At 57.4% G+C, this 18,850-nt stretch overlaps 1 protein-coding gene and 1 long non-coding RNA gene across 2 annotated transcripts in view; one reads left to right on the top strand and one right to left on the bottom strand.

The window, feature by feature from the left end:
* Positions 1 to 18,850, bottom strand: part of TMEM132E (transmembrane protein 132E) — a 54,030-nt gene that overhangs the window by 4,470 nt on the left and 30,710 nt on the right. The window contains exons 2-6 of the mRNA XM_073879424.1: positions 7,376 to 8,306; positions 5,807 to 5,953; positions 5,346 to 5,538; positions 4,310 to 4,453; positions 1,800 to 2,005 (exon numbers count right to left, since the gene is read on the bottom strand). Of these exons, the coding sequence (XP_073735525.1) occupies positions 1,800 to 2,005; positions 4,310 to 4,453; positions 5,346 to 5,538; positions 5,807 to 5,953; positions 7,376 to 8,306 (1,621 nt within the window). The remainder of the gene's footprint in view (positions 1 to 1,799; positions 2,006 to 4,309; positions 4,454 to 5,345; positions 5,539 to 5,806; positions 5,954 to 7,375; positions 8,307 to 18,850) is intronic.
* On the top strand, positions 9,209 to 10,119 carry LOC141370409 (uncharacterized). The gene is made up of 3 exons (XR_012374433.1): positions 9,209 to 9,384; positions 9,478 to 9,554; positions 9,818 to 10,119. It is a non-coding gene; the product is annotated as an uncharacterized lncRNA (long non-coding RNA).

Here is an 18,850-nt window from a genome sequence, read left to right as displayed (position 1 = left end):
AGTCACCTCCCTCACCCGTGTGGGCTACGGGCTCCTCCCTGCCTCCCGTGGGTGGGCGCTGGGCACACGGCAAGCCTCCCCACTCCCCCCAGTCCCATTCCTTCTGTCTCTGACCAGCTCGGAGCCAGGGGTCCCCAGCCTTTTCGCTCCTAGAAAGGTGCCTTCTTGCCCCTCACCCCCACGCCTTGGCCCTCTCGGCCTCTGCGGGGTTTCACCCATGCCTGACAGTAGCCGGGGTTGGATCCTGACAAGCGCGGTCTCTTTTTCAGCGCTAAGCCGGCCCCTGGCCCTGTTCTCCGCTCTAAACTGGAGCAAAGGCATTCCTCGTTCAGAGGGCCAGACCGCTTGGCTGGGGGGTGCCCTTACAGCTGGGGGCGAGCAGAACTTGGAAGCGATGCACTTGGATATTTGGCTGAGGCGATTTCCAGGCACCGCGTGGAATGTGTGGCCTGGTACCTCTTGCTGCTTATAGGAAAACCCAAGAGGAGAGAGGTAAACTGAGGAAAGCACCAGTAAGCAAAAGGGAGCCAGGACTGGATGATTCGGGAAATTCAGCCTATCCAGGTTGCCGAAGATGCTAAAACCAGGAGATCCACGGTCAGGAGAGCACGCTCTGGAGAGAGCGAGCCAAGGACACGGCTCATGGTTTGCTACTGCTGTGGATGAATCAAACAACCACAATACCCATTCACAGAGGGCTCTTTTACCTGGGTTAACCCATCCTCACAACCACGCTGCGGTAAGTGTCAACGTGCCCATTTGCAGATGAAGAAACGGGGCGCACAGAAAGGTTAAGTAGTCCAAGGTTGCCCAGCTAAGGAAACAGCAGTCAGGATTTAAACCCAGCCTGTCTCCCTTCAGAGTTCACCATGCCCTCATGACTCAAAGCTGGCCTGGGAGCTGGGCCCAGGGCAGAATCACAGGCCCCCTCCCAGACCCACGGGATCAGAATGTGCACTTTAATAGGCTCCTCGGGAGCTCATGTGCACGTTCAAGTTTGAGAGGCTCTGATCCACACGGTCTGGCTTTTCCTCATCTCTGCAGAATTGAACTGAGCCCAGCTCTCCCTTGGCCACCGGCTTCTCCCCCAGCCCAGCCCCTCTCCTGTCAGTTGCCCGCCCCTCTTCCTTCCTCTGCCCTGCCGGCTCCCCTCTCCAGCAGCAGAGTGAGGGGCGAGTGGAGCGCATGCCCCAGAGATGTGCACTCAGGTGCGTGAGGCGCCCCTGCCAAGGGAGCCTGGTGTGAGTCGCTGTATGCCTGGGCTGAGGCACTCACGAGTGTGCCCCTGGTGTGCACAGGCTGAGGTACATGTATGTAGGTGTATGTGCTTCTGTGTTGCGCGTCTGCTCCATTTTGTCTGTGGCCTGGCTACTCTCTCACCCTGTCTTCCCAGCCAACTCCCTTCCACTCATTCTTTAAGACTTAGCCAAGAGTCACCTCTTCCAGGAAGCCTGCCTCGACTTGTTCTAGAGGAACAGGCGGTTCTCTCCTTTGTGTCACTTGATTCCCCACACAGAGGGCTTCCTGTGTCTACTGTGTCCTGTGGCACATACAGGACAGCCTCCCTGATAGACCCAGAGCTTGGCTGGATCAGGCACTGGCCACACTCACCCCATGTCTCAAGCACCCACCTGTGCCTGGCAACACAGTAGCTGCTCAATAAAAGTTTGTTGACTGCCTAACCGACCTGCAGCCTGTGTACACCTAGGGCCTTATACACATACGTGGATCAGACCCTGTGCCAGGGCTGTGTCCACCTGTGAGTCTGTCGAGTATCCACTGTGTGTGTAAGGCTGTACCTCCGGTCGGGGAGGATGGGTACCCTCCAGCCCTTCACTTGGCTGAGGCGTGCATCCGAGAGTTCAATGTGCAGGGGCAGCTTGGGGACCCAGACTGTCATTTCCAGGGGGGCATTGAGGATGTCATAGCGGAAGGTGACCCTGGCATTCATGGACCCGCGTGACTCCTTTCCACTCACAAACACGTAGTCGCAGCTGCTGGATACCTGGGGAGGGGAAAGGAGGTTGGTTGGCACGGCTTGCCCTGCAGGGCCTCCTGTGGGCCGAAAGGGAGGACCAGGGGTGGGGGAAAGCACCAGATTTATTTCCCCTGGGAGGTGTCAGCTTCGGGTGTCCCTGCTCCCATTATTTCTTCACGGATCATCTCTCAGCGCCTCTATGGGAGGTGTTTGCTCCCTGGCAAGGAGCCAACATGCACCTGACTTTATAGGAGACTGTTTCTTAATGGGGCAGACCACACCTCAGAGGAGCTTTCAGGCTGAGGGGCCCCTAGGCTGGTGCTCTGGCAGAGGTGTCTTTTGGTGGCATCCTCCACAGTACAGAGGGGCATGTCCTGAACCCATGATTCCTCCACGGCCCATGTGGCCCTGCGGCTGCAGGAAAATAAGCAGCTGGTTCATTTCAGGTGCGGGGACGGTTCTAGCCAGGGGTGGAGCTGGGGATGGGGAGAGGAAAAATTAGGACAGACAGGTGGATGGCTGCTACCAGCAGGTGCCGCTTTTACAAATGCATGGCCACCAGGACCCCAGCTCATATTCCTAGAGGTTCCTTGGATGAGCACGTGCCTGCTGAACACATCTCGGGGGACACCTGTGCCAGTACTCAGGACAGATGTAGGTGGGTGTGTATATGTCAAGTGTGCCCAGTGTGTACCTGGCACACTCTGGAGTGAATCTCATGTGCAGTGCATTGAGGTGTTCCTGCTGGAACACGCCCATGGGTGCACACCCTCGCATTTGGGGAGGGTCTAATCATGCGGCTGGTGGGGCTCGTGACATTCTGAAGGCTCTGGTGGGGGGCAGGGAGGGTGCCGGCACGGCGGCTCATCTCTGATGAGCCCCTGGCTATTCCCAAACTCCTGCTAGCTCCCTTAACCATCTCGGATGGGGGGTGGTAGGACGTGGGAGAGGAGCCCTGCCAGAAATGCTCATTTCCCACTTCAGAAGGCAGAGAATTCCATCTGAAGGCTGGTAAATTCCATTCCGAGTGTTTGCAAACTCCATAAAGAACCTGAGTGTATTTCACTGAGAGTGGAAACAAATTCCATTTAGAATCTTTGTGAATTCCCTTTGGTATCTAAGCAGTCAAGACTTTGTTCTGGTCCACTTTGTGGCCGGAGCAGGGGAGTGGGGGAGTCTGGGGGGCAGAAGCAGGTGCTGGATGAGGGCCTTTGAGAGCAGGTCCGTTGTTTTATTTCCTGTCCCAGCCTGCCAGCCCTGGAAAGCCCCACGGGCCTGGGCAAGGCTTCTACTCTGCTCTGGCTCAATTGGGGGGCATTCTTCCTGGGTGGGGGAGGGATGAGGTGAGGCTCCAGCTCCCCAGACCTGAGGGATCTGGGGCGGAATGTGGAGAGAGAGTGCACACACCCCAGGCTAGCCCCAGTTAGCCTGAGGGAGAAGGACACCCACGGCCCACTCCTCCTGCTCTCCTTCAGACTGAGCTATTTACAGGCTCAGGGAACAGACTCCCTTGTCTGATCATCTGATTTGGGCACCTGCTGGAGGCTGGCCTGATAAACAGCTCACCCACCACACCAACACCAGGACTGCCACTCCCCTGCGTCACTGTCTGTCCCACTGCCTGAGATGGCTGTCTGAAGGGGCAAATCTGGAGGCCCTCCTGGGGAGGTGGCAAAGTAGGTCATTTGAGTCAGACGGCTGTCCCGTTTGTTGGGCCGTGGAGACCTGGGGCCCGGAGTGGGTCTCTGGGGAGGGAGCTCTGGGAGGGGCCCGCAGGAGTTGGGGGATTTGGGGTGTGTGTGCCCTGAGCGGGTTCTTCCTTACACAGCCTTCACTCCTGGCTTAACTTCTTATACAACCTTCACTCCATGCTTCTGGGGCTTCCACTCTGAGCTGAATCTCCTCCATTTGGGCACCAGCGCCTGGGTTCAGGGCGTCAGGGTGTGTCCTTGAGGCCCCCCCTCCCCCGCCCTGGTTGCCTTGCCCCCGTGTCTGTCCGGGCAGGGGCTCCATCATCACTTGCTATACTGGGTTGAGCTCGGGCTGTCAACACTGCCTTCTCCCCTCTGCCTGACAAACGGTCTCTTTCATATTCCTGCAGGAAGCCCTCCAGGACCAGTAGTACCCAGGGCTTTTCCTCACCCCCACCAGGCACGGATGCCTGAAGCTATTCCCACTGGCACCTTCCCCCCACCCCCACCCCCGCGTTTCTCCTCCCTTTGCCTGCAACAGGAAGCTGCCTGGGATGCCAGTTCCCCTCTGGCTTGGAGTTCCACTCCCCCTGAAGGTCTGAGGCCTTCTTCCCAGGGTCCCCACCTCCAGGAAGCCCACCTTGATGATGTCCTCATTGTCAGATTTGCATTCCACCAAGGCAGAGACATCTAGGACAAGGCCAGTCACCTCGATGGCGATGACCTTGACCGGGATGGCCACTGTCCTGCCAGTCAGGATGGCCGTGTTGATGATCTCGGTGTCCTGCAGGGAGGGGGGAGCTCTGCTGAGTGGGGACACTTGTGGTCCTCCGCTCTTCTAGGACACGCCAGCCAAGGCCCAGGCGCCTGGCTGCCTCAGTCCTCAGATGCACAGCCTTCCCCTGGGGACACCTGCACACGTGCGGAGAGGTGCAGCCGCTCAGTCTCACGAGTCTTCTCAGACACTCTGCTCACTTGGCCTCCTGCAGTAGCCTTCTGGTCTACCTCAGCCCGCTGCCAGGAAACAGTCCTTCCCCAGTCCCCCATCATCTTCTATTGACACCTTACATGCTCCTCCACATTCACGGAGTCATATCCAACACATCTGCCCAGCCATTCCAGGCACCCCTGGGCTGTTTGCAGACGATTCCTCCAGCCTTACCACCCCATGGCACCCTTCCCCAACCACCGCGCCTTAGAACAAACTACTCACATTCCCATCACCACACCTTTGTCCGCGTGATCCCCTGCCTAGAGCACCCTCCTCACCGTCTCTGGTTGTATGAGCCCTTCCTTCCACGTGTCCTTCAAAGCTCAACTGCACGGCCACCTCCTCCAGGAAGCCTCCCCTGAATGGCCTCTCCACGGGTGACTTCTTCCACCTCTGTCCCCCCGAGCATCTGCTGTCCTACTCCAGCACGAGGCACAGAGCACTGCCTGCCTCCAGTGAGTGTGCGTGCACACACACACACACACACACACACACACCCACACCCACCCACACACCCCTATACTCACAGACACACCTGGGTGCAGGAGGCAGTCACACACTCGGGCACAGGCCCACACGTACACACGCATTGATCCACACGTACGCTCAGCGGGGCACATGCTGGTCGTGCACATGCACCCGCAACAGACGCATGCATCCACTGGCCAGTCACCACCCTGCTCACCATGGCTAGGGGCAGGATTGCTTGGACATCCCGCTGGATGACTGTCAACTCAGTGACCGCCCGCTCCAGGTCAGGCCGGGCGCTGGGGCCGCGGTAGTCGATGTGCCACATGATCCTCCGCTTGACCGACTGGCTGGTGAAGTTCTCCATCTCAAAGTCCAGCTGCAGGATCTCCAGAGGCCCCTGGCCTTCCCTGCAGGGTCGGGGCAGGAAGCAGAGCCCAGGAGGAAGGGCTGGGAGCAGCCCAGGATCTCTGAAATCCCTGGTGGGGCCCCCAGCCCTCCTCGGCAGCCTGCCTGCTGGGGACTTCTGAGCCTTCTCCAGCCACCCGAGGTGCCCCAGCCTGGACCTCAGAGTCCCCACCACCTGAGCGCCTGCCCTTCTGCCAGCCTGGCTTCCTCCATCAAGAATGCCCCCACCCCTTCCAGGTGCTGTCCTGCAGAGAGGACAGAGGTGCTTACCAGGGGGGCAGCGGGGTGCCCTGGGCCCAGGCCACATCCACGGTGGCTGTTGAGTGCTTTGCCCCAGTCAGCAGCTCCGAGGTCACGTGCCACTGACCACTCCGTGACTTGGTGCCCAGAAGGGTCACACCCTTCTTGGCCTTCACCCTGGGACAAAGAGGGAAGAAAGAGAGGGAGACGGTCAGCCTAGGGCCCAGTGGCTGCCCACCTGGCCACCCCCCCCCCCCCCGCTGGGTGAGTAAATTACCCCAGTAAATTATCTTGGACTCAACACTGGAGATGAACCTGGGGAGTCTGGTATCATGTAGCTGAAACCTCTGACCCTCCGTGGAGGCTACAATTGCTTCTACCATATCTCTCTGCCAAGTTCTTACCAAATCTCTACTTGCATACCTCAGTGACAGAGTAGTCACTGCTGCACACATCTAATTCCATTCTCAGAAAGCCGCTAAGGACTAGAAATCCCTTTCCTATATTTAGCTGAAGTCTAACAGTCATGGGTTCTGCTGGGGCAAGAGAGAACAACTCTCCTTCATCTCAACTGGAACAGTTCTTTGGACAGCAAGAGGGAAGCAAGTGTTCCCTGAGTCTTCTTTTCTCCAGGCCTAAAATCTCTAGTTCCTCCAATTACTGCTTTCTGCCATAGTTTCAAGTCAATCTTTGCAACTAGGGTTCAACCCTTGCAACCCTCTTCTGGACACTGAACACACAGGCGTTGAGGCCTATACTAAATACAACACTTCAGCTGTGCTCTGATTAATACTGACTAAAGCAGAACGGCGACCACCTCCTTGATTCTACATGTTCTACTCCTATTAATGCAGCCCAAAATCTGTGATGAGTGATTTAAGTCATATTCACATTCAGGTATTAATCATTGAATCAGGTCTATCCCTTCCAGGAATATCTGAACTTTAAGGTGGTACACTCAGGAAAGAGGGCGATACGTCACTCAAAGAAGCTGGAGGTTAATGGTGATGTTTTGGGTCCTAAGCATAATGTCTGGGGTGGGGGGAATATTTTGGTGGGGACTTGATACGACTTAAGGTATTTCTGAATTCGTAAACTATAATCCCGTTCAGGGTGTAGAAAAGGCTGGGACTCCTGAAATGTTTTCTCCCATCTCCAGGATTGGGCAAATGGCCTGACACATGGACAGACTCCTGCTCATCTTCTGGCTCCCAGCCAATGGGCTGCTCTCTGGTCTCCATTTCTTCTCTTTGGCCTGGGTCTCCTCATCTGTAAAATGGGAGAGTTGCACCAGCTAACATCTAAGGGCCCTTCCAACTCCATTCTATCATTTTTGATACCTATGCTTGTGGGAACTGACATTTCTCCTCGACTATTTCTGTGAGCTACAGAGGTCGGGCAGAAATTTTTGTTGTCATCAAGCTGATGAGAATACAGGCTTAAGTAAATAAGGTGTCTTCCTGAGGTTTCTCAAGCGATAAATGGAAGAGGTAGGATTAGGGTGCTGGCCAGGCAGGCGTGGGCACACCCCTAAAGGGGGCGAGCTATGCATTTGACCTCGGAAGGGAAGGTAGACCCCTCTACCCACAAGCCCCCTACCTGAGTGTGAAATGCTCCACACTGGGGCTGGAGGGAGAGGAGGAGTTGGGGGCGAGGTAGAGGAGGATGCTGAGCACCTCCCCAGGCTTCAGGGGCCGATCCGGCAGGCGGATCATCAGGTTGCTGTCCAGCCTGTGCTCCTGCAGGGTCCTCCTGGGGGGCGGGCGGAACAGGCTGATGCTCCCGATGCGCAGCAGTGGGTGCTGGGTGGGGCTCTCGGCGCGGGCGCTCGGCCCCGGCCCCGCCCCCCGTCGGGCGCCCCCGCAGCCCCCCGACGCGTCCGGGGGGTGGAGGGTGTAGTAGAGCTCAGCCTGATGACTCTCCCCCGCGGCCTCGGGGTCCAGCCCGTCCGGAGACTTGCGGCGGGCGGCGGGCGGCGCGGCGGGGGCCGGGGGCCCGAACCAGGCCAAGGGCAGCTCGGCCCGCACCAGGCAGGTGGCCAGGCCCCCGCTGAGGCGGCAGGAGCTCTTGACCTCCCGGGCGTCCCGGAAGGCGTGCAGGCGGACACAGGGCAGCCGCTCGGTGACGCCGAAGTCGTCCCAGTCGCGGCCGGCCACGTAGAACAGCACCTGGGCCACGGGCTGCGAGGCGGGCACGCGGGCGCGGACGATGAAGGCCCGCACCTTCCAGTTGACGGTCAGGCGCTCGGGGATGTCCAGGGTGCTGGACGGCTGCAGCAGCTCCCGGGCCACCACCTGGCTGGTGCTGAAGGGCCCCAGGGAGACGTTGAGGACGGGCAGCTCCTTGGTCTGGAACACGACGAAGGGCTCGGAGCGCTGCAGGGAGCCGTTGGCGAACGCAGGAGGTGGGGGCCGCGCGTCCCGCAGGAAGAAGGCCAGCCGCGTCCGCGACAGGCGGTAGCTGACCGGCAGCACTGGGCTGGCCTGCGGCCCCGGGGGGCTGGGGCTGGCCGGGTGGGAGCGGCCGGAGGCTGGGGACAGACAGAGGCAAGAGCCCGGAGGGGTCAGCAGAGGCTGTGCTGGGGCCGCAGGGCACCCCAGCCTCCCACCCCGCAGAGGCCGTCAGCTCCGAGCCCGCCCTGCCTGTGCTGGCAGGACAACTGTCCCCTCGCCATTGCCTCTTTTGCCCCAGCGTGGGGGTGGACCTAATACCAGTGCAAAGCACTGTGAGGCTTTAGAGAGGTTTTATTCCCCGGGCATCCTCGTCTGAAAAATGAAGATAAAATGGGTTTCTGCCTCGAAGTGCGGTTGTGAAGATTTACCAAGTAGTGTGCAGAAAGGGCGGAGGGCAGAGTGTGGCGTTGGGAAAGCAGGGACTCTTGCCGTTACAACCTGCTCAGCGCTCTGCAGGCATTAGTTTGCTTGATCCTCAGATGGCTCCTCCCAGCTAGGTATTCTACCATCATCCTGGATTCAATCCGTTTTCTATCAATAATTTCTCTTTTTTGAGAGCCTATTCTTATATCTTATAGGTCAAGGTGAAGAGTGCTTAAGTAACTTACCCAAGTCACGTGAGGGACAGGGGCCAGAACTAAGATTCGAACCCTGGGGCCACCTGACTCTCAAAGCCGAGCCCGTTCCTGTACCAGCTGCCTCAGATGGTGCAGGGCCCCCGGAGATCCCTTATTTCCCCCTACTCCCTCCCCCCACGCCGTTATACATGCAGGGAACTTAACCCCAGTCTCCCAAACCCAACATGGGCCTTGGATCTGATGTCTCTGGTCCCCTCCCCACATCCGTGCAGGACCCTGCCAAATTCTAGCAATTCCACCTGTTGACTCTGTAGTGTGTCCCGAGCTACCCCCGTCCTCCATCCCCAGAACCCTGCTCCGGTTCTGGCCTGGATCCTGTTGCTATGACAACGTAACATGGCACGACTGGGTCTCCCTTCTCCCCCTAACTGCCTCCTTGGCATCTCCTCCCCTCCATAGCAGCAGAGTGATGTGTTTGTCCTGGACACAAATGGGACCTTGCTGGCTCCTCACTGCCTGCTCAACTCCTGTTGGACACTGTCAAGGAATAGGAAGGAACAAGATGTGGGGGTTCGAGGTTTGAGAAGCAGTTCTGGATCTTTCCATGGACCCCTGAGTCACTTTCCTCACCTTTAAAAATCAGGGTAATAATAATGTGCTGATCTTGAAGGATGTGGTGCTGTCATTGTTCTGTTTTCGAGAATCAAGTAAGAAAGCACTCAATTGTGCAACCCAATGCCAACGTCTGTAAGTATTATGAAAGAATCGCTCCCTTCTGCTTACAAAACAAAATCCAAACTCACCTTGAGCCTGAGTGTGGCCCTCAGGGTCCTCTACAGTGGGGTTTCAGGCTCCCCTTTCCCCAGGACTGCTCCCTCCAAGTCCCCGCTGCCAGCATAACTGGATAACTTTTGGCTTTAGCTCTCGCCGATGCCACCTTATCTCCCCTCCTTTGCTCATGCTGTGCCCTCTGAGTCAAATCCTCTTCTTTCCTAACTGTACACATTCAGGTGGGAATCTTTCTCCGAGGGCCAGCTCCAATGCCACCTCCTCCATGAAGCCCTCCAGGATATGACCTCAATTCCTGCGATTTTCCTTCTTGGAGGGAACCTCTCATCCTGTCTTGTACGGAAGCTAGTTATCTGTGCGTCTGTGCACTGAGCAAGCCTTCAACAAATCATGGCTGATTTACGCTGAGTGATTTGTGGGGACCTGTGTCCCAAGGAGGAGACTCCTAATCAACGCTATAGTGGTTACTTGCAGTTGATGCACATTTATCATTTTATCACCATCAATGAAACCTTGACAGTTCTACAAAACCTTCACAGCCAATTCCTCATAAAGGCAATGAACTAAAAATTCCCAGTTCTGGAGACTCTGGTGGCTCTGGTGTCTATGTCCTTTTTTTTTTTTTTTTTTTTTAAACCTGTGGGGGGAAGGCTGGCCCAAGTCACACATGTTGGGGTCCAGGGTAACAATCTGAGCCAGGGCACAAGGAGCCAGCCAACTGCTTTGGAAGCAGCAGGAAGCAGGCAAAGATTTCAAGACTCAAGTTCAAGGTTCTCCCTGTGACACTCGCTGGCAAGTTACTTCCCACGTTGGGCCTTGGTTCCCACATCAGAAACTGAGATGGTGACACTGGCCCCCTCACAGGGATGTTGGCTAAGAGGCCAAGGGGGAGGAGGGGGGCACTGCTCTGTGTGGGGGGATGGCCAGGGCTGAGATGGGGAGGGCCACCGTGCTTGTCCTGCTGGGCCTGGAGAAGGGCAGCTGCTGCAGCTGGAAGTGTTCACCACCCCCCAGGCTGGGGTGTGCAGGATGGGGCTGCCCAAATCATAACCACTGGCCCTGCCTTGCCTACCGTCCCCAGGACATCCCAGAGGCTGCTGAGTGGCGCTTAGTCCCCTCGGACTCTCTCGGTGGGCCAACCCCACGGTGGGCCATCTGGATCCCTGGGAGGCCCAGTGGGGGCAGGAACCACCAGGCGGGCAGCAGATCGGGGCACGGAGGAAGGGACTGGACACCACGTTGGCATGCACCCCTCTGCCCTCAGTAGATTTTTGTGGAATGAGTGGGGCTCTCGGAATGAGCTGCCCACCACTGACTGGGGTGCCGTGTGGGGTAGGAGTGCCTCCTCCTACAGCAGAGGCGATTGAGTGGCCGCTCAGGGGGAGGGGTCCTGGCGCAGGGTCGGTAGCCTCGCAGATAAGGAGTCTGAGTTTCTGAAAGGGGGAGCTACTTGTGTTAAGAAAACAGCTTGCTTTCAGAAAGGGGAGCCAGAAAAGACAGTATTGGGGTGCTACGGTTTTTGTATTTATGTCGTCGTGACACACGACACCCCCTCCAGTCACCACCATGAGTCATTCTCTCCTCCGGGGCCCTGAGGCCTCCTCTGTGGGGGAGGCGAGTGTTTCTGAGATTGCAGCACTAAAGCCCTGTTCTCCTGTGCTCACTTACTCTGGAGCCTGAGTAAGGAGTTGCTTGATCTCTCTGGGCCTCGGTTTCCCCAGGGACGTGGGCTGGAAGTGTTCTGGGGTGGTGGGGGCTGGAGGGAAGGAAGGTGAGACCTGCGGAGCTGTCGACAGACGGGTCAGGTTTTCAGGGACGCTCTGTGGGAAGGTGTGTGCACGCTTGTGTGTGTGTGCAAGCGTGCACACTAGCCTGCACCTTGGCATGGAGCAGGGCCCGGCCCGGGGAAGGAAGGACCACAGATGGGGGAGGGGAAGATCTACACAGATCCGAGGTTGGGCAGGTCCAGGGGTGGGGGAGAGGTGCTGTAGGGGTGTGACGTGGGGACGTGGTAGCCCGGACCCCCAACAGAGGGAGAGCTGCTAACCCGGGCTGGGGCACACCTGCCCCTCAGGCCGCACACTAGGCGGCCCACACGCAGCGGCTCTTCAGGCTTGGCTCTGAACGCCGGCCACGCTTGGGCCCTCACCCTGCTCCCCTTGTTCTGCAGCGCACTTGCCCTCCAGGCCCCCACCTCCCGCTCTCGTGTCCTGGGCCCCGCTCGCCTTGCACACCGGGCTTGGCACTGTGTTCCTGTCAGCGGCCTCGGCTCCCCACCCCCCGGAGCGGCTCCCCACAGGGGAGCAGCCAGGCTCCCCTCTGTGTACACAGCCTTGGGCCTCCTGAGGCGTTTGAGCCCAGCCCTGGGATCCTCTCCTTCTAGAAACGGCTTCTCTGCATCCTCTCGGGTGCGTGAGGGGTGTTACGAGTTGATTTGTGACCCCCACGCTGACTCATTCATGCAAGGCCTGACCCCCAGGACCTTGGAATGCGGCTGTGTTTGGAGACAGGGCCTGCAAAGAGGTGATTAGAGTAAAACGAGGTCCCTAGGGTGGGCCCCAATCCAATACGACTGGTGTCCTTGCAAGTAGAGGGGATTAAGACACGGACGCGCAGCGGGAAGGCCATGGGAAGACGCAGGGAGAAGGCGGCCATCTGCAGGGCAAGGAGAGAGGCCCAGAGCAACCCGGCCCGCTGACCCTCTCGCCTCGGACTTCCAGCCTCAGTGCTTCTAGCACTGAGAAGCAAGTGTCTCTTGTTTTAGCCCTCCAGCCTGTGGTGCTTTGGGAGGGCCGCCCAAGCAGACTCACACAGGGGGTTGGCTATGTGTGCCCCCTCACAGCCTCAGTTTCCCCAATGAGAGGAGACACCGTACCAGGGGAAAAAGATGGGCTGGGGTCGCGCGGGTCTTGCACACAGGGATAATGATGGTGGCCGAGGCACTCCCGGCCCCTTCCTGACACCATACCTCACATGTGACCCTTCCCAGCTGACCCGAGCAAGTGCCTTCCCACAACCCCGGAAGGCACACCCAGCTCTTTACATGGTGGTAACTAAGAATGGGGTGTCTGTGGATTCCACAGGATGGGAGGATGCACTCCCATCCTCCTGGAATCCACCCCCCACAACCTCCCTGGGCCTGAATCTGCCCAGCCCCTTGGGGAGCACCAACCCAGGGCCGCTTCGGGGTTATGCTCAGCTGAGAGGCAGCAGCCTTCGTTCTCTCTTTCTTGTTCCAGAAAGAGATGGTGGCGTGAATAGAGGCTTCACTGGCCCGGTGTACAAGGGCATTGGACTGGACCCACTAGCACCCAAGAGAAGAAGACAGGAGTTGGGGTGTGGGGTCCCCTCATCCTTCCATGCCTGGTCCTGGCACTGCCTCCCCCCACAGCCACCTGGATGGTACTTTGCTACTCCTTGGCTCTGTCCAGCCCCGGCCCCGACTGACCTGGAGCGTGGCCCTGGTGTGAGTGTGACCTGCAAATGACCATCTAACTGTTTCCTCCGTTCACTTCTGTGAATGGCCCCTGCAGGCAGGATGCCGGCCCACGCACCCCTTCCCCTGTGCAGAGACCTCTCAGGCCACCCCCAACACCAGAAGGCACCTACTTACTTACGCTTTTGCCTTTCCAGCTGGACTGGGATATGGGCAGACACTGGGTTCACGAATCTCCCTTCTACCCTCTTATAAGGCCTGGGGCACCTGTGCAGGGCAGAGGCCCTTCCTTCTCATCTCAGGCCGGCTGTTGGTGTCTGGGAGCACAGCAGGGACCTCTGGCCACCCCCACAAAACCTTCCCACTTTCTCTCCAGGCACACAGGCCAGCCCCCGCCCCCGCCCCCCAAATCAATTGAAAATATAAATTAATCTACATGGAGGCTAGAGCCAGGCAGCCTGGGAATGGGGGTGCCTCTGGCCATCTCCCTGCTTCTAATCAAGATCAGATACCTCCTGCTTCTACCTCTAATTGTCCCCAAATTAAAACTAATCGCTGGCAAATCAGAAAAAAAAAGATTGTCATTAGCTTTGGTGAGTTTGAGGCTGAGGGACACGGCAGGGTGTGCTAGTAGGTAGGGCCTGAGGGTGCTGGGCTGTGCTGGGAGCGGGCTTGGTTACTCGTGTGTGTGTGTGTGTGTGTGTGTGTGTGTGTGTGTGTGTGTGTGCGCGCGCACGCGCACGAGCAAGGGCCACACCAGATGTCAGTGTCGGGGGACCCTTCAGCTGAACTTGCCTGAATGTAAGATTCAGCAGGAGCAAACAAAACAAGAGCAAACTGACTCTAGGGCTGGACCCAGGCTTAACACAATCCGAATTGCCAGAGGAGAGACCTGACCGTCTGTATGTTTATCAAGCATCCCAGGCCTTGTTATCACAGGCTTTGGAAAACAACAGTGCTAAGCAGGAAGGGTTGGGAGACACTGAAGATTGTGACTTGTATGGCATAATTTGGTGCTGCTGACAGTGGATGATGAAGGACCCAGGGTCTAGAACACTGCCTGGCATATACAAGCGCCAACTCTATGAATGGATGAAGGAATGAATGAGAGGCCTCAAGAGACATGGTTGCTGCAGGTGGCAAGGATCCTGGGGTTCATTTGTCCACTGTCAAGAGGTCAGGAATGGCCTTTGTGCAGTGACCCCCACCCCCCACCCCCAGCTCAAACCTCTAGGCCCACAGCAGGGGTGGGACTTCGGGGAAAACATCTCTGGCCCAGGAGAGCTTTTAGATCTCACCAGGGCAAGCATGCCATTTCTGAGGCCCCATTTCCCCATCCCCATTGATGATTGGGAATCATCAACCAATATACCAGGTACACGGAGCCTGGTGCCAAAGTTGGAAAAACCTGTCTTGAGGGAGGTTTTTTGTTTTTGTGTTTTAAATTAGTGATATCAGTATTAGCAACGGTTTTAAGGAATGGGACATCCGCACACCCTACTTACTGTCAGAGGGTACACCAGACAATTTTCCAGACAGCACTTTCAAAATATGCTTTAAAGGCCTTGACACTGTTCATGCTCCTTGTCCCAGGGACTCCCCTTTGGGAATCCGTGCGTAGACATCAGTTCAAAGATTTATGTAAAAACATATTCACTGTGATGTTACATTTATTAGTAAAAAATTAGAAACACCTAAATGACCAAAAGCAGGGTATGGTTAAGTAAAAGCAAATGCTTAAGAATGGATGTGTGCAGCCATTATAGATCTAGTTTTCAAAAAAAATCATTGACTCCAATGGGAAAATGCTCACAAAATAGTTTGAACTAAACAAAGAAGGGTGTAAAACTGGCTATACGGTGTGATACCAATTTTACATAAAAAGATGTAGACACTGGGAGGAAAGACATCAAAATGCTAATGGTGGTTATATCTGGGGGGGGTGGGGATTATGGATGATTGTTATTTTTTACTTTGGGCTTTGATGTATTTTGCAGTTGTCTGCAATGAACGTGTATTGCTTGTAAAATTAGAAAGGAAACAATAAATGTCATTAAAAATGAAGGAAAGTGTTTGAAGTTATTCCAAGATTTTTTTTTTTAAAGGAAATTGGGAGAAAAAAGAAAGAAAAGAAAGAAAGAACCTGTGTGGTTGGGGGGGCACACAAACCCCCGCTCAGATCCCAGCTTTGACACTTCCTCGCTGTGTGAACTTAGGTAAGTTACTTAAGCTCTCTGGGCCTCAATTTCCACACCTGTAAAATGAGGATCCTAGAACCTATTTCATAATGTTGTCATGATTAAATAAGCAAACTGCTGGTACAGAGTCAGTGCTCGGTGTTCATTCGTTTATTCATTCAACACTTACTGGTTATTTCATTCTGAGGAGAGAAGTGCTGACCTGCTTTTCTCTAGCACTTGACGCATTGTTTAGCTCACAGCAGGTCTTCTGTCAGTGTCTGTTAAGTTAAAAAGGAGAAGTACGGAGATCATAGGTTCGTGGAGCAGAGCGTCCCAGGGAGCTCAAAAGTGGCACAAGGCTGGAAGGAGGACTAGTTTTGGGGGGCCCTGAAATACAGCTCCGGCAAATCTGCTGTGTGACCTCAGGCGGTGTCCTCCCTTCTCTGGGCCTCATCGGGGAGAAGCGGATAGTCCCTGCCCTGCCTGCTGCATGGGTGACCTAGGTGTGGACAGGTGCCATGTGTGCAGGGAGTCTGGTGGGTTCCAGACCAAGCCGGGGTCAGCTGGATAAAGGGGAGCTGACAGCTGGGCCCGGTGGGCCCCGAACACTGCCCTCCCCTATCTGCTAGGACAGGGCTTCCACGTCCTGGGAAATAGTTTGGGTCTTGCACAAAGATGCTGGGCCCAGGGAGCCAGCAGGGGATTAAACCCAGCCCCAGGCTCTGCTCATCAAGCCCAGCACCTAGTGCAGAAATGCTTCTGTCTTTCTCCGAGTTGACAAAGATGCCGTATAGGCTGGTCCATAGAGGTATGTCCCCACCCAAGGCTGGGGCTGCCCTAAACCACCTCTGTGAGGAGGAGCCCAGCATAGGAATGGGGGCTTCCCTGAGGTCTGGGGCCTGAGCTGGGCACCCTCCCCCTGAGTCCTACTGTCCCTCCCTCCCGCACTTTGCTATGCCCCTTCCCAAGGCAGCTCTGTCAGGGTGGGGCTGTCTCCCTCTCAACTCCCACACTGAGGCCCCGTGTGCCTGGAGCCCTGGCTGGGCTGGGAGCACCCGGTGTGTGTAAGAACTAACCGCTCCCGTCGTGGGTCGTGGAGGGCGGGCTGGAAGCAATCGAAGCTTCCAGAAGCCGATAGCCCCCAGGTGGCTCTTGCTCTCTTCCTTGGAGGCTGTAAATGCTGGGGCGGCGGCCTCCCTGTACTGTCACACCCCCTGCGACAACCTGGCTGGAAGAAGCTTGGGGAGGGGCCAGTGGGAGGCGCACCCGTCCCCCACTCTGCCTCAATTCCCCGCGGCCTGCTCACTGCAGGCGCACCGGTGATGGGCCTCCAGGTCACCTCCTGCGTCTACCCGGGAACTCCCTGTCTCTTAGCTGCAGGGACGGCAGGGTCCCTACCCCAAAACGGAGGGTCAGGAAGGCTCTCCTCAGTTGGGCTCTGCCACTTATCAGCTGTGTAAACTTGGGCGAGCAGCAGCTGAGCATGCCTCTTCCTCAGTTTTCTAAACTGTCCCAGGGGGTGAAAAGGAAACGCACGTGTTGTAAGATGACCCATAAAGCCCTTCAGCCAGGCCTGGCACACAGTCAGCCTTTTTAAATGTCAGCTTTTGTTTGGGAGTTACTGTCCTCGTCACGGAACGGAACCCACACAGCCTCCTGAGTCAGGGCCCAGGGATCCCCCGAAACCCAGCGACCGGCTCCCCTCCTCGCTGTGTCCGAGCCTTCTGCTGCTTTGACTGGGGGTGACCGGCCTGCTGTGAGGTTGCTTCCTTTATCCCTGGCCCCCAGCACAGAGCCATGAACCAATGAATGACCGGGGGGGGTGGTCCCGGGAGGTCGTGCCTGCTGGCGCACGTGTGCGCGCACACGCGCGCGCACGCACGCACACGCACACAGGATCTGTACCCGTCTTCCCCTTGCAGGCACCCCGCCCTACCCCTATCCTGGGAGGGCTGTCCCAACAGGGACACTCCTTTTGCTCCCTCAGCCCAAAATCCTTCCCTCCACCAGCTGTGACCCATCATCTTTGAGAATAAGGAAGGAACTCAGAGAGACGCAGGTGGAAGAAGGGAGGGGAGGAGGACCCACTGGTGGAGGAGAGAAAGAACCAAGCTCCGCTAAGCCAGGGGCTAGGAGCTCAGCTAAGTCGGGGGCTTCCCAGGGGCCCAAAGGAGGGCCAGGGCCCCAGGGGTTCAGGCAGCCACCACCCCCAAGGAGCTGCCGCTGGGAGGGCCCTGCTTGCTGGCCCTGACCACCTGGTCCTTCTCCAGGGTACCTGAAGCCTGGAAGGAAAGAGCTGCTCAGTCGGAGACCCCCTGGAGCCAGGGCTCTTGTGTCCTGGCTCCCTGCTGGCCCCAGGGCCACCTTCCTGCCAGCCCCGGAGCCTCGGAGCCAGAAGGAAGCGACTCCAGGAATGGTTTCCTGGTCCTGAGAGCCTGGCTGGGCCCGCTCCCTCCCTCCCCCTTCAACCTCTGCTCTCTCTGTGGGATGCTATAAGCTACACCGGTGAGGCCAGAGGGTATAGAGTCTCTGGGCCCATGAAGAGAGGGAGGGGGAGAAAGGAAAGTCCAGGAGGGGGCAAGACAGACCTCCTGGGGGAGTCAGGATGGTGACCCTGGGGCTGGAGGAACCTGAGCGCAGAGGCAGCGTTCCTGGGCTGGGTGAGTCCAGGAGAGGAGGGGTTATCAGCTTCAGAGACAGAAGCTCGGTCCCTTCCAGAATGCGCAGTGGCCCTGGCCCCCGTCCGAGTGCCTGCTCTGGGGGCCTGCCCTTCGGAGCTGTGAGTGTGTGTCTGTCAGTCTGTCTGCATCTGTGAACTCAGGACGGGGACCAGAGGCTCAGACAGGCTGGTGAAGACAAGGAGGCTTTGTATTTCCAGGAAAGCATCCCTCACCCCCGGGGAACAGCTCTTTTATTGATTTCTGAAGATCCGGAGGGGACGCCATCCTCACCTCTGCCCCCTGCCACAACTCAGGGCGAGGGCAAACCTCAGTCTGCCCAGCTGTAATGGGCCTGATGAGAGGTCCCCTTTGTGGTAGAAAGGGCTGGGAGGGGGGCTCCGGGGTGGAGGAAGAGGGGTGGGGGGATCACATGTGGTCAGGTCTGGAGATTCCTAGTGGCCGTGGGGCTCAGAACAAAAGGCAACTGCTGAAGTAGCCCCTGGTACGCGGCTGCCCTGTCCACCTCGGGCCGTGTGAGATGGAGGATCTCCCCACCTACGCCACCCAGAACCCCAACTCGCTCCAAACACCCCTGTTTCTGGGATTTCAGGAAGACCACAGGTGCATGGGGGAATTGGGCAATGGAGTCCCACTGCTGTGCTCATGGGAGGGGGCTTTTGCAGACAGAGCCCTGCTCTGCCAGTCCGGTCCTCGGGCCTCGAGCAGGGAGGGGAGGGCCGCTAGAAGCAGGGTGCCCTCCAGGGAAGCAGGCCTGAGGGAGGCGGGCCCCCACGAGGTCACACCCTACACTAGAACTGCCCCTGCCCAGGGCCTGGAAACCCACGCTTGACCTCCTTGGCTGGCCAATCTGCCCAGACCTCTGGTTCTGGCTCCCAGGAGGGCTGGGGAGGGGGGACAGCGGAAATGAGGCAAGGGTGAGGAAGCCCTGGCGGGGGGGGGGGGGGGGGGGGGGGGGGG

This window comes from Callorhinus ursinus, unplaced genomic scaffold (genome assembly GCF_003265705.2).
Source record: "Callorhinus ursinus isolate GAN/ISIS: 27379988/994484 unplaced genomic scaffold, GSC_fseal_2.0 scaffold34, whole genome shotgun sequence".
NCBI classification, from domain to species: Eukaryota; Metazoa; Chordata; class Mammalia; order Carnivora; family Otariidae; genus Callorhinus; species Callorhinus ursinus.
This window is presented reverse-complemented; position numbering and strand designations above follow the sequence as displayed.